Raw genomic sequence first — 13,266 nt, 5'->3', positions numbered from 1 at the left:
CAGGCTACAACACTTCTGTGCAAACTCATGCGGTGTCCTTGCTAAGTTGCTTCACGTGGGCCTTTTTGCGGTTGGAAGCCTCCCACAGTAGCCGCCTTCTTTTCTGTTCGTCCACCTCGAACAGTGAATTTTCTTCGGCGGGGCGGCCAGCATTATGGTCTGACCGAACACCCAGGGCACTGGTGGATCTCATCTTTTTGAGATTCCTCGCCTTTCCGGCATCGCCCAACTTCCGAATCTCGCGGGCCAGCCGCTCAAGCGTGGACCCCGGCTTGTGGGTAGGCCCCTTCGGAGAGGGAGGTGGGGGGAGGGGCTTCTCTAAGAGATCATCCATGCTCTTGCTACCCTCGACAGGAGAGGAAGGAAGCTTCTCCCCCGCATCAAAGCTGATGCCTGAATCGACCTTGCGGCCCTTATGAGCCCGAGGCTGAGACTCAACACCTTCGTCCATGCCAGCCGGACCGTTCACCATAACGCATTGGTCAATTATTTCATTGGCGGTTCGAAGGTACTTGTCTAGAGCCTCCCTGATCAGTGGCCAGCCATTGTCTGATCCCTTTGGGGCACCCTGGGCGATCACTTTCGTGAGAACGTCTGGACCGTTGACCTCGACGGCTGCGATATACCGGAAAAAGCCATCCCGCTGGGACTTCAGGATCTGCAGGGTCAGGTGCGAAGTGGGAGGAACGGTGGCCTCTGTGACCGGAGGGAAAAGCGTGTTGAGCATAGCGATACAGTTGGCCTTGTTGAAGGGCTCCATCAACATCTCGTTGATCAACGTCTAGTGAAGGTAAGTTAGCCGGGATGAGTTTCCAGAGTAGCGACAGGTATGCTTACCCAGCGACGCAGACCAACGTATATCTGAGTGTAGAGAGCTTCCACTCGGCGGCCCTGAACACTAATGGATTCAAGCCAAGACAAAACGCCAGGGTACTTTTTCGCCAGCTCGGTCTTCTCCTTCACATCATTTGGTTCGACTCCTAGCCGTTGCAGCGCGGCCGCCACTTCTTTCCGGCGACGGTTTTCAAAGTCCTTCAGGTAGTCCAGAGCGGTCAATGACTGGGGAAAATCGACCTCTTCCAGCTCGGGGGTGAAGCATCGACGCAGGAACGAGGTGACAAATGTTGGAGGAAGCGAGCAAGGCTGTGAAGGCAACCGCGAAATCTGGTGGGTCAGTTGAGCTCGGAAATCCGCGGCGGGGTCCAACGAGTCCTGGGAAGTCGACGAATTGGTTGGGCGATGAAAGGCCGTTTCGGGAGCACGAGTACCAGGCGCCGGCTGCCTCGTGGGATTGCAGTTCAGCGAGTACATAGTGCGCAGTGGGATCTCATAGGTACCCGGATAGCGAAGGCAATGGTCAAAGATCCAGGTAAGACTAGAGCCATCAGGGGCATCCAGAGGTTCCTCAGCACGCGTCATTTTGGACGACATTGATGGAGATGGGAACAAAAAGTCAAGAAGAAAGAATGACAGGGTCAGCTGGTTAACAGAGACCTATGGAAAGACCGGGATATTAAAACCAGGCTGGAGGCAGAAGCGGGCTGGGTCCAGTCGGGGAAAAGCGAATCCAGGGGATTTATGTGCGACGTGATAAGACGTGCAGGAGATCAGAGTGGACAGGAGTTACTTGCTATGACGGCTGGCATCAGCTGCGTGTAACCTGTCCTCCCATAGCACGGATATGCGCCTTAAGAATCAAGCTGGGAAGCGACAAGAAACCAATCCCCTTGGCTAGGGAGAGTAGGAGCGCTTATCCCTTTCCTTCTCGGTGTGAGGGGGCAAACGTTCCTGCGGGAGTGCCTCGGTTGGATCAGCCCGGCAGGGTGTCAGTTCGATCCGCCGGTGGAGTCGTGGTATCTTTTTGAGTTTCTTTGTGATCGGCTTGGAGTGATTGGTTGATTTCCCGGATAGGAGAACGAAACAGCCAAGGAAAAGCGAAGGATCGATTTGAAGGGTGGAAAGACCTCGAGGACGCAGCTACGAGATGTATGAACTCGAGTCACACAGAGGCAAATAGTACCCGAATAAGGTTGCTTTCAAAGCAAACAAATTGAGCGAATCACAGTGAAAATGAAGGTGATAAAAACGAGAAGATAGAATCTTGTAGATAGTTCTCCGTACTCGTGAATCCTTTTGTGATGTATCAGAGAGCAATAAAGAACCGAGCTGGCGGTTTGACGTTAGCCAGCAATAGTTGCCAATGAGGATCTGAGTGGAGCAACGAGTGTGGAGAGAACGAGTGAGACACAACAAGGGCGACGAAGGAGGTGCCGACCGATGAGATGAGGTGTTGAAAATGGGAAGAAGGGGAAGGGAGAGTAAAATGTCTAGAACAAAGGACAACGAGCGGGGATAGCGAGAAATCAGATACTTTAAAGAAAAGAATCACGAACAGGAACAGGGACCAGCCGAGTGTTTTGTGTGGAGGAAGAGGGGGAAGGAGAGGAGACGTGAATGGCGCGGACGGCCCAAGTGAAGTTAGTGACTCCGATTGTCTCGACCAGACGCGGTTCTGGACTTTTGCCGCACCCACTTTTCTCGTCCTTCTCTTCCTTCTCTCTTCCGCCGGCATCCATCCAACTCCCTCCCTCGGCCAGTCAAGTGCCCCCGTCCATTCCGGTTTAACTCCAGGATCGATCGGCTTCATCCCGGTTCCATGGATGTCACCCGTCCTGGTGAGCTCCAGTCCGTCCTTCCAACCGTTTCGCTTGTCAATCATTGCCCGCTAGTCTAACGGTAGACGAGATTTGTTTGTTTACTAACATCTACACAGTACGCACTAAGCGATTTAGGATGTCTCTGTGGACAAGAAGCTGTAACCCAGCTGGCTTGTCCTTTCGCTGACCAACAACAACGTACTTTCGAATGGTGGATAAGCAGCAACAAGCGTCAAGAAGAAAAGGCCCCTCCCAATTGCAAAACAAACCCACACTTGTGCGCAGCTGATTTATTTTTACGCCTACTCGCCACAGGCCGCATAAGGGGATATGCACGGAGAATGCATCGTTGACCAGCCAGACTTCCGCGTAAGACCTTCCGGGCTCCAGCAGGCAGGATTTAGTCCGCTCGGAGAACAAACTCCTTCGTGGTCGGCACGAACTAACCTCCCAAGAAGGCTTAGGGCGCCGATAAATGGGGCCAAATAGACGGCGGACTCTCGAAATTCAAAATTGAGCCCTGGCGTCCGTTCTGGTGGCTGTGGGGGGTTTTATTTTCTTCGCTGAGTTCGCTCGGTCTCGATCTGTTGGCCGCACCAGGCAATCAAATTTTGCACGGCGTGTGCGCCTCTCCTTCGTAATTCCGGTCAGATGGTTGATGGATCGATTGATGAATTGCTCGATCCATCATACTCTGTACCATGCCGGATTGGTACCATTGAACGTGCGACACTTGAAACTCGATGGAGACTCAAGACGACGAATCCCACGGTCCAAAGCCTCGGTTCTACCGGGCTGTCAATTGGGGGCGTGTCAGTCGAAGAGGGTCCGCCAGTGACTCTTGGGACCGTCCGTGTGGGGCCCGAGTCAGGACACGCAATCTATCTCAGGACGGCCTCCCACGGAACCACCAGGCGATGAATAGATTAGCGAAATGAGGCAACTATTGACACTCGGATCTCTCGCTGGGCAATAAATAGCATTGCCAGTGCGTCATACCTTGAGGCTCGGTTTGACATTGCGTACTCTGTACATGGTTTCTCGTACAGTCGTACACATCAGAAACTTAAAGAGAACGACGACGCCAGTGCGAGTGGGATGTGTTCACTGCTCTCTTTCTAAGACATTTAATATGGTTTAACCTGAAACAGACTAACACGAGTGCGACACATACGTCTGTCATAAGCAACGCCTACATGAGCATACGAGGTGTAGTTACTCCGTAGTCTCGGACTCCATACCAACGCGACTCTGGCTCAGTTGGCCCATTTATGGTCGGAGATAGTACCGTTCAGCCCAGTATACATATTTGCATGTGCGCAAATACATACGTGACTAGCTTGAGCGCCCAACGAACTACGAAGTGATCCACAGTACTCCGTACTACTCCGTAGGATATCCACAACTTGACGATTTAACAGCTTACTGGCAAATCGATGGATAAACATTGGTCCTATTGCTTTTCTCTCCGTGGGCAAGGAAAGGCAACATTGACGAGAAGAAAGAAACCCACTTCAACGATTGGCCACTGCCGACTCGGCGATCAATTAAAGGGCCTGATCCTGCATGCAGGATTGTGGGATGTGATCTACCACCTCGCCCACGAGGGGCATACGGAGTAAGTCCATCCAGGATGTTGGGCGCAAAAGGCACGAAACAATTTGGGGAACACTCCGTCCTCATGTACCCAAGAGGGCAATGGAAACGAGTAAGATCGTCAAAAAATAACAGTCAGTAGCTGCCGGTGATCCAGATGCCTTGCTTATCCCTTTTTCGCCGGAGCGTCCGGGAACGACCGCTAAGCCGGAGATCGTCTTCTGCCAGACCATCTGAGACAAGCAACTGATAAACCCGCCCCTTATTGCCAGGATACGGCGATCAGTCAACCATGATTTCATAGTACGGATACGGAGGAAGGAGGCTAATTGACACTAGCGATCTGCATTGTCACAAGGGGTAAATCTGTTTCTGTCCACCCACGCTGAACGAAATCCCGAGAGACATAATCAGACATGCTGTGGTGACGGCCCCCTGTCGGCGCCTTTTGCGGATAATTTTCTTCAGATGCTGCATCTGGTGCAGGCATCACGAACTATCCTGTCTGATGAGGGCTTGCCTGCAGTAGCTTTCCGAGGATGGGTGTAAGGCGACGCAGCTAATACTCGCGGACTTTCTATTGTCCAGCTATGGGAGATTTCCACAAATCGGTACGCCCCCGAGGAGCACAAGATTGATAGGAGCAGACCTATTTGGTGGGATTATGCCTGTACACTGCACCTGGCTTCATTCTCGCGCGGAGATCAATATTTGGAATATAGCCAGGCGTTCGGTGGTCAACAATAAAAGCACCCGACCTTCTGTGCGACATCTACACTCTATACTGAATGGCGAGCTGAACTCTACTCAACAGCAGACAGCGAATACCTCCCAAGGTGGAATCTGAACGATCGCCATCTCCGCGATACGTACTTTTTGGCTCGCATCTCCCAGAAGCGAAATGTCGCATCCGTGCCTAGCCATTGAGCAATTTCAGTCCAAGGAGCAGGAGAATAAGACCTGTTGCTTTGATTAGCCGGTCATCAAGTCTGCAAGCATCGTGAGCACGCAGAAACTTTTTTGGCTGCTGCTGATGGCTTGCCACGTTGTAGCCTATAAGAAGCCTCGTACGTTGTCTCTCTGCATCATTTTCAGCTGCATTCTCCATGATGCAAGATTCATCGCACCAATTGGAAGCGAAGGATGGGCAATTGTAAATGTAAGATCTTTATAGTGTGTAGAGTTTGGAAGAACATACGGTCTTGATTTGTGAACCGTAATTGCCACCAGGTAACAGATTATCGTGGTGCAGGATCTATGCATATGGTGCAGTTACCCACATGCGTAGGAACTCAATCTCCCTCAAGATACCTAATAATGCTAGACTAGTAGATAATAAGCGGATCGCATACTTAGCGAGCCATTTCTCATTATAATTGGCGAGATACGATCTTCAATCAGCTGCATATATGGCTCCCGAACATAATTATGAAACCATACTTACTACGATCGCCATCGGATCTATAGCCATGTTCGTCTGAGTGTCTAATTATATGTGGTATTATTGTGCATTTTACTTTTTCGCCTCAGTGATATGATGTGTCATTCCTTGATTCCATATTCGGAGTTGGTAGTAACACAGGATATTAGATCAGTAAGATTGATGGATTTGCATGTGGGGATACCTTCATGCTTACTTGCAGGCTAGGTATTAGCATTGTTTTCTTTACAAGATTGATGGGTTCCTTGCATGAGTGACATGTTAGATGAGATTCTCGTTTCATCTCCCGTGCATTCCCCAACATGGTATTACTGTGCAATATACTCCAGTACTACTTGTTTCATTGTAGTATGCACCAGGTAGACCGTATGCCTGTGTCTATTGGTGTTACACTGACTTAATTTCCATCTCGCTGTCAGGTGAACTGCATGAAAGCTGATGTGAGTCGTTTCAATATATTGCTGTAATGTGGATGACTCTCGGGATATATATAATTGTCAAACCATAACTGCTTCGTTTGGGTTGCATCGTTTCAAATTTGATACACTGTCAAAACCATGAGTGATACAGTCGTTTCCTTGCTGCGTCACTCAGGCATGTGTTGGTCGGACAGGTGAGTAGTAGGTAGTAGGTCTCTGAAGGCGTGATATGATTTGGTCAGTGATGAATGCTGATTGTCAAAAGCTTGAACCAGTGAGAAAGAATGGATTAGTTTATGGAGAAATCGAGGGTAATAGAACTCATTGCGGCGGTTAACCGCTAATAATATATAATCGATTTCGAAGAGTGGGAGTCCAAGTTACTGTAGTGTTGGGGATCGGATGGCACTAATTGGTGCTTACTTGTTAGTAGTACTTCCTCAAGTATATATCCTGAGGTGACTGGATTCCGATCCAGCTATCCGCCATAGGTGGTGTTCATTTCCATCCCATCATTGAAGAAGGACTCACCTTCTAAAAGTATGCGTCAAACACTATTCTATTTGCACGTATGAATAGATAACGCGACACCATACGTAAATTACAATTGCGTGCTCGTTGATTGTCACATGCGCTCTGGTGATACCAGGATGTCTTGAATTCCATCGTCGGGTTGCGCCCAACGCTTATCAAAGGTAGTCATCACAGGAGATGACGAAGCAGATGATAACAGACACTTTTAACCTTCTATGTGAGATAGATGAACGGAGCATTGAACGAATCTCGAATGGACGGGATCTGGCCGGAAGTTTGATCCAATCCCCCTTCAAACAATGCGGGGTGAGATGCAGCTCTTGATGGACAGCTCATCGACTCGCAGATTCCCGCTGACCATATCTAGGCAATTGACGAGTAGGATTTTATCAACACCCATCCTTCCGATAAGAGCCTGTCATACAGCGTGTTGATTCCGCCAAAGGAATCTCTACATAAGGAGGACCACCGACCCGGGCCCAAGATCGCAAACCACCGACAGTGACCGCACCCATCATCTCACCCTCCAAATCAAGACTTGCATTTCTAGATAGACAATGTCGCTTCATCCCCTTGACCCCGCTACTGCGATCGAGATCGAGAAAGCTACCAACTTGGTCAAAGAGGCTTATCCTGGGATTCCCCTACATTTCAAGGCCGGTGGTCTACAAGAACCACCCAAGGCGGCTCTGCTCGAATTTCTTGACGCGGAACACAACAACAGGCCCCTACCTTTTCTCCCGAGGTGTATATTTCTCAACTGGTACATCAAGAAGACGCCTCGATTTTTCGAGGCAGTGGTGGATGTAACCAATGGCGCCTTTGTGCACCACGCTGAGCTTCCCCGAGACTTCCATGGCCCGGGCGACCGAGCAGAGATGAATGAAGTGGCCCAGGCTGTCATGGCTGATCCTGCAGTACAGGCAGAGATTAAGCGTCTGCAGATCGACGATACCACGGTTGTTCTCGACCCGTGGGACTATGGAGTGGATGGCGAGGACACACAGACGAGGCATGCTCAGGTGTTCATGTACATGAGGAACCCTGCAAACAACGATCCAGATTCCAATCACTACAGCTTTCCGCTGGACTTTATGGTCACTGTCGACATGTGTGCCATGAAGGTGAAAAATATCGTTCGGCTACCCCTAGGAGCGGACGCGAGCGTGACGCAAGGATCCAACGTGCCTCATCGTCGTACGGCACCGGAGGAGCCTGAGTATGATCACCGTCTGCAGAAGACCCCTCCACGAATGACATTGAAGCCATACCAGGTAGTCCAGCCCGAGGGTGCCTCATTCACAGTCAAGGGTCACCTTGTCGAGTGGGAGAAGTGGCGATTCCGAGTTGGTTTCAACTGGCGTGAAGGTATGTCTTACTACACGTTAACCAGAAGTCATCTTCTGACTATAGACAGGGTTAACGCTGCATGACCTCTCTTTCGATGGCAAAAGTAATTTCTACCGTCTATCGCTCGCCGAGATGTTTGTTCCATATGGCGATCCGCGCAACCCCATATACCGGAAGGCTGCGTTTGATCTGGGAAATGTGGGGGCAGGTGTGACGGCCAACAACCTTCAGCGTAAGGATCTTGCTCCTTCACTTTTTAGTATTCAAGCTTATATCTATCAGTTGGCTGCGACTGCCTCGGAATGATCAAGTATATAGACGGTCACGTCGTCTCGGTGGATGGCAAGGCATCTCCTCGACCCAATGCAATCTGTATCCACGAGATTGACAACGGGATCCAATGGAAGCATACCAACCACCGTACCGGTAAAGGGACAGTAGTTCGCAAGCGCCAATTAGTCCTGCAGACTATCATCACAGTCGCCAATTACGAATACATCTTTATGTGGTACTTTGACCAGTCTGGTGAGATCACCTTCGAGACCAGAGCGACTGGGATCCTCTCCACTCAGCCTATTGGAAAAGACGTCGTGGTCCCGTGGGGAACCCGGGTGGCAGATGGTGTCATGGCCCCGTACCACCAGCACTTATTTAGCCTTCGGATCGATCCTGCGATCGGCGGTGCGCACAATAGCTTTGCTTCCACAGATTCCGTGGCCATGCCATGGGATGATCATCTCAATCCTCTTGGTACAGGCTATGTGACGGAGCAGAAGATCCTCGACCGAGCAGGTCATGTTGAAGACGATGTCACCAAAGGTCGAGTCTTCCAGATACTGAATGAAAACATCGAGAACCCAGTCTCGGGTACCCCCTTGGGTTATAAACTCGTTCCTCATCGATCCCAGGTAAGTGCTCCCCTTTGCGTCCCAACCCAGCAGCGGATTGGAGGAGCCACAGAATATGAACACAACATATAACGCATCCGAGCGTAGCATAAAGTAGCGAGCTAATTCCATTTACCTGATACAGATGCTCCTAGCCCAACCTGGATCCTGGCACTGGCGCCGGTCTGAATTCGCCGAGCACTCGATATGGGTCACGAGGTATCACGACGACCAGCTTTTCCCGGCCGGAAAATACACAAATCAGTCGCTGGGTGGCACAGGGATCAAATCCTGGGTTGAGTCCCGGGAGAACGTCCGCAACCAGGATATTGTCATCTGGCACACTTACGGTCTTACGCATAACCCTCGTGTGGAGGACTTTCCAGTCATGCCGGCAGAAATTGTTCAAGTGCATTTGAAGCCTTACAATTTCTGTCTGTTCAACCCGACGAATGACGTACCTCCATCTAATCAGAATGCGAACCGCAGTGTCGAGTATAAGTCTCCAAAGCCGGTGGGGTCTGTGTGCTGCAAGAGTAGCTTGTAGAAGCTTTTCATTGCTTGTCTCATTGGAATGTGGGTATTAGGTCACGCAGTGAATCTTATTGGCCTATATTATCATGCGGCTATTTTAAAGCCCAGTTTTGTCAGAGAACCAGTTAAACATAACATGTACAGGCGGAGATCTGCACTTCAGGTCTGTGGATATCGAATGACGCACATACAACAATGAGCCAGATAGAGGTCTAGGAAGGAGAACTTTCAAACGTCTTGCTGATCATGTCTCCTGGCCCCTATCAACATAACCCCTCACTAACAATTGGGATGACAGCAAGGGATTTAGCCCTGGGTCTGTATCATCGACGCTGTTCACAAGATCGGCATGCTGCCACTGAACTTAAATCCTCTAACAATAGAACAATAGTGTCATTAGCAGCAGCGGGGTATCATCCTACCTTCCAATCATTTATGTGTTGACACCAATTGACAAACGTTGGGAATGTAATGAAAGACCCCAATGGAGTGGCGACGTCAACAACTGCACCAGTCTACAGCGAGCCAATAGGCGGAAAATCCGGAGACGAATAAAATTATAACTTTGGATCTTTCTCTGAGGAATCCTTGGGTGACTGCAGTGGACGATGCAACGTCGGTGCATTACTCCCCGAAGGCCTCAAGCACGTGGCTCAAGGGGGCTTCTGCGACGCGGTGTCTCAAACTGTCTTCCCCCTGCAGTTGTAAACTGGACACTGAGCATTGTGGGCTGTGACGCCATCCTCCCGCTCATAGCGGGGCAGTAAGTCTCGTTCATGCTGATAAGCGATTCTTCAACGTAGCTACGTTAGAAGCTGACCAGGCTAGTGCACACTTGAATCTACGAGGGGTTCAGAGCAACTGGCCGTGAGAGCACGGGACACTTAAGTGACATATCATTCAGCATCAGAGGATCGAATATGAAGCGAACAAGTGGCAAGGGATGGGACAACCCTTCATTACAAGCTCTCTAGTCATGATGCTATCGAGTTCACAATCGATGACGGTACCTTCATGAATCATGGTGGAGAAGACTACAGTGTCAACGCAACGCCTCATCAGCCATTACATAAGTGGTTTCAGACAATCTGAGAGGTGGAATGTCCTTCCGCCCACAACCTGAGCGTGGGGTGTGGATGCTTTGGGGGACCTAGACAGGACCGGGGAACAAACCAGGGCACAGGAACTTATCCAACTCGCGAAAAAGGTAATCACTCGGTGACGGCGAGTCAAGGCGCGAGTGAGAAGCCCGGGCAGGGGAGATGACGGGCTGCATCCTACCAAGGGAAAGGCGAAGTCGATCCATGAACTCGAGAATGCCAGAATGACTAAGTGGCCACCTCGCTGAGCAGCCACCCCGAGCAAGGCCCGTCCCAGCGAGGAGGAAGAGGGAGTGAAGCCGCGTGGCATTCCAGGCCCTACCGAAACTGCAATGTTAGGTTATGACTGACGTTGTGACTTGGAGTCCAGCGATAGACAGGCCAAGGACACGTCTTTCATCCATGGTCGAGCTTGATTTCTCCCCACGGGTTGACGAATCTTAATTCCAGTGTACGACGGCTATGGCCTACTCCTTCCTATTTGAGTATTTTGCTGCCACCTTCGGTGTCTCAACAAATGCAGGGCTTTCAGTATATAATTCATGGTGTCGCCCTCACTGCATGTCAGATCACCAATGCCTTTTTCTGATACAAGTCTGTTTATATCAAAGACCCTCCGTCTCCACAAACCCTCCACATCATGTCTGCGGTTGCAGAATTCCTCCACCTACCCACGACGGTAGTCCGTCGGGCACCCCGCCTCAGTGCGGGCATCTCTCAACTCACAAATCGACCGGCGATGCCCGGCAAGCTGGCAGCCATTTCCCATGGCAAACTACAACGTGAAGCCGCATCTCAAACTCCGGATCTTCGCCGTTGTCTGGGCCACCACAACATCCTTATCCGCTGCGTCAAAGCAGCCCAAGAAGACAATGCCCGACTCATGAAAGAAACATATGAAGATGATCCGGATTTGGCACCCACACGCGAGGAGTCAGAATTCCCGCCCATCCGGACGCAGATCACCCGGGCTGTCAAGACTATGATGCGGAATCGGGGGACTACCACAGCAGACAAGGGTTCAGAGAATGGATTGGTGCGTGTGGAAGCACGTGGCCCAGAGGCGACTCCACGATTGAAACGACGGGGGGTTCTTACGACCATGTTCGGGCTGAAACGGAAAGGAATATTCCGGGATTCGCGAACGAGAGACAATTTGCAGTTGCATTCTGCTTTTTGATGATATATCGGTGCATGGAGTACTTGGGGGTATGTTTTGTGGATGGAGTTCTGGTTTGATTTGGAGCGATCTACGAGATATGATGTGACGACTGTTACGATTTCTATGATGAATACATTGCATGGAGTTTCCGAATTTAGCATATACAATCAAGGTTCATACAATGGATTATTGGCATGTACAGACGGCATGTAAGAGTATATTTCCCTCTAGGGTACAGGCAGGGACCATTTGCTAGATATTTGCGTCTGCAAGCATGCAGTACTCGACCCGCAATTATCCTATCGATAGTAGAACTTGAAACATCCTCTGCAATTTGAGTAGTTGCTGGTAATACAGGCGTTGCAGCTTTCTGAGTATGCAGACCATCCACTAAAAGTTGCAAGGATGATCTTGATCCACATACACAAACCATGTTCCTTGACTTTCAGGAGCACACAACTATTATATCTACGCGCTGGGAGTATCATAAGTTTTAAGCATCATTGAAATTTAATCAAAATTAGCCTCTTTCCTTTTTGTTTTTGTTCCGTACTTTCGATTATCCTCTTCCTGACTAAGAACTGCACTACCTCCTCAGCAATTATGACATCAATCACCCAGTAAGGACTGGAAAACGAACTACTATGTATCTCGATGGGTTTTGACAAGACTTGCATGAAGTGTTGCGGCCAAATCTCCGCTCCGCATATCCTGAGGTTGATACATAATGCTAGCCCTCGAATCACGAAGCATTATACCTAGAATAATGGCTCACACTCTCAATGTGACCGTCCAGGTGTGTTTATACCTTTTGATAAGGTGACTTCAGAGATTTCCCACTCGACAAGAAATACTGTTCAGATGTCTATTCTCTATTCAGTAAGTCCACTATATACAGATTGAAGTATAGATTCTATTATCTCATGTTCAAGGGGAGACAGAATTACGAATAGAACTTGATATAATAGACGAATCTCAGGAGGAATCCTAGTCATAGCTCAGTACTATGGTTTCGATATCCTTCTATTAGAGAGATATATCTATTAAGTAGCAGTAGCTCTGCGCTAGTCAGCCTTCTGAGCTAACTACTCAATCTTCAGTGAGGGCGTCTCTTACAGAGAGAAAGGCTCTCCAACCTGCAGCAGGGCTGTCATCCAACGTCCTAACGGTTGTTCCTGGCATCAGATGCTGCTGGTCGTCGCTATCAGTTTCTCCTAGTGAGCTGTCTAGTTAGAAAGGCTATGTCCACCTTTTACTATGCACCTCTAACTATTCTATTCCTCTACTAACTAGGCAAGTAGACAATCCAGAGCTGCACTGTGCAACTGTCGTGTATCACACCGCTATATAAGGACTGTCAGGTATTAATTTGGAGGCATGGAAAATAGGTTAAAGCGCCTCTAAATACTATTTAAGCTGTTTTATTTCCATACATTAACATGACTTCTCATATGATGCTACCTTTTCCCAACTTGAAGCTAAAGGGTCGGGAAAACCGGCAGTAATGAAGTCCTCATGGGAGTAACTATGCATCTCTTGGCGATAAAGTTACTTCGAGATGTCTAAGAGCCAGAAAGACATGATGT

The 13,266-nt window shown here is 49.4% G+C and overlaps 3 protein-coding genes across 3 annotated transcripts; 2 read left to right on the top strand and 1 right to left on the bottom strand.

The window, feature by feature from the left end:
* Positions 1–25: 25 nt before the first annotated feature.
* Positions 26–1,431, bottom strand: ASPBRDRAFT_54514 (uncharacterized protein; the record flags this gene model as incomplete). The annotated part of the gene is made up of 2 exons (XM_067627246.1): positions 26–781; positions 838–1,431. The coding sequence occupies 2 exons, from the start codon at positions 1,429–1,431 to the stop codon at positions 26–28; spliced, it is 1,350 nt and encodes a 449-aa protein (XP_067479954.1).
* Positions 1,432–7,204: 5,773 nt separating this feature from the next.
* ASPBRDRAFT_54513 (uncharacterized protein) lies at positions 7,205–9,431 on the top strand (the record flags this gene model as incomplete). Its single annotated transcript, XM_067627245.1, has 4 exons — positions 7,205–8,015; positions 8,065–8,229; positions 8,280–8,905; positions 9,030–9,431. 4 exons carry the CDS (start codon positions 7,205–7,207, stop codon positions 9,429–9,431), a joined length of 2,004 nt encoding a protein of 667 aa, XP_067479953.1.
* Positions 9,432–11,257: 1,826 nt separating this feature from the next.
* ASPBRDRAFT_54512 (uncharacterized protein) lies at positions 11,258–11,698 on the top strand (the record flags this gene model as incomplete). Its single annotated transcript, XM_067627244.1, has 1 exon — positions 11,258–11,698. The coding sequence occupies one exon, from the start codon at positions 11,258–11,260 to the stop codon at positions 11,696–11,698; it is 441 nt and encodes a 146-aa protein (XP_067479952.1).
* Positions 11,699–13,266: the final 1,568 nt, after the last annotated feature.

The sequence above is a fragment of the Aspergillus brasiliensis genome (assembly GCF_001889945.1).
Source record: "Aspergillus brasiliensis CBS 101740 unplaced genomic scaffold ASPBRscaffold_5, whole genome shotgun sequence".
Taxonomy (NCBI): domain Eukaryota; kingdom Fungi; phylum Ascomycota; class Eurotiomycetes; order Eurotiales; family Aspergillaceae; genus Aspergillus; species Aspergillus brasiliensis.
This window is presented reverse-complemented; position numbering and strand designations above follow the sequence as displayed.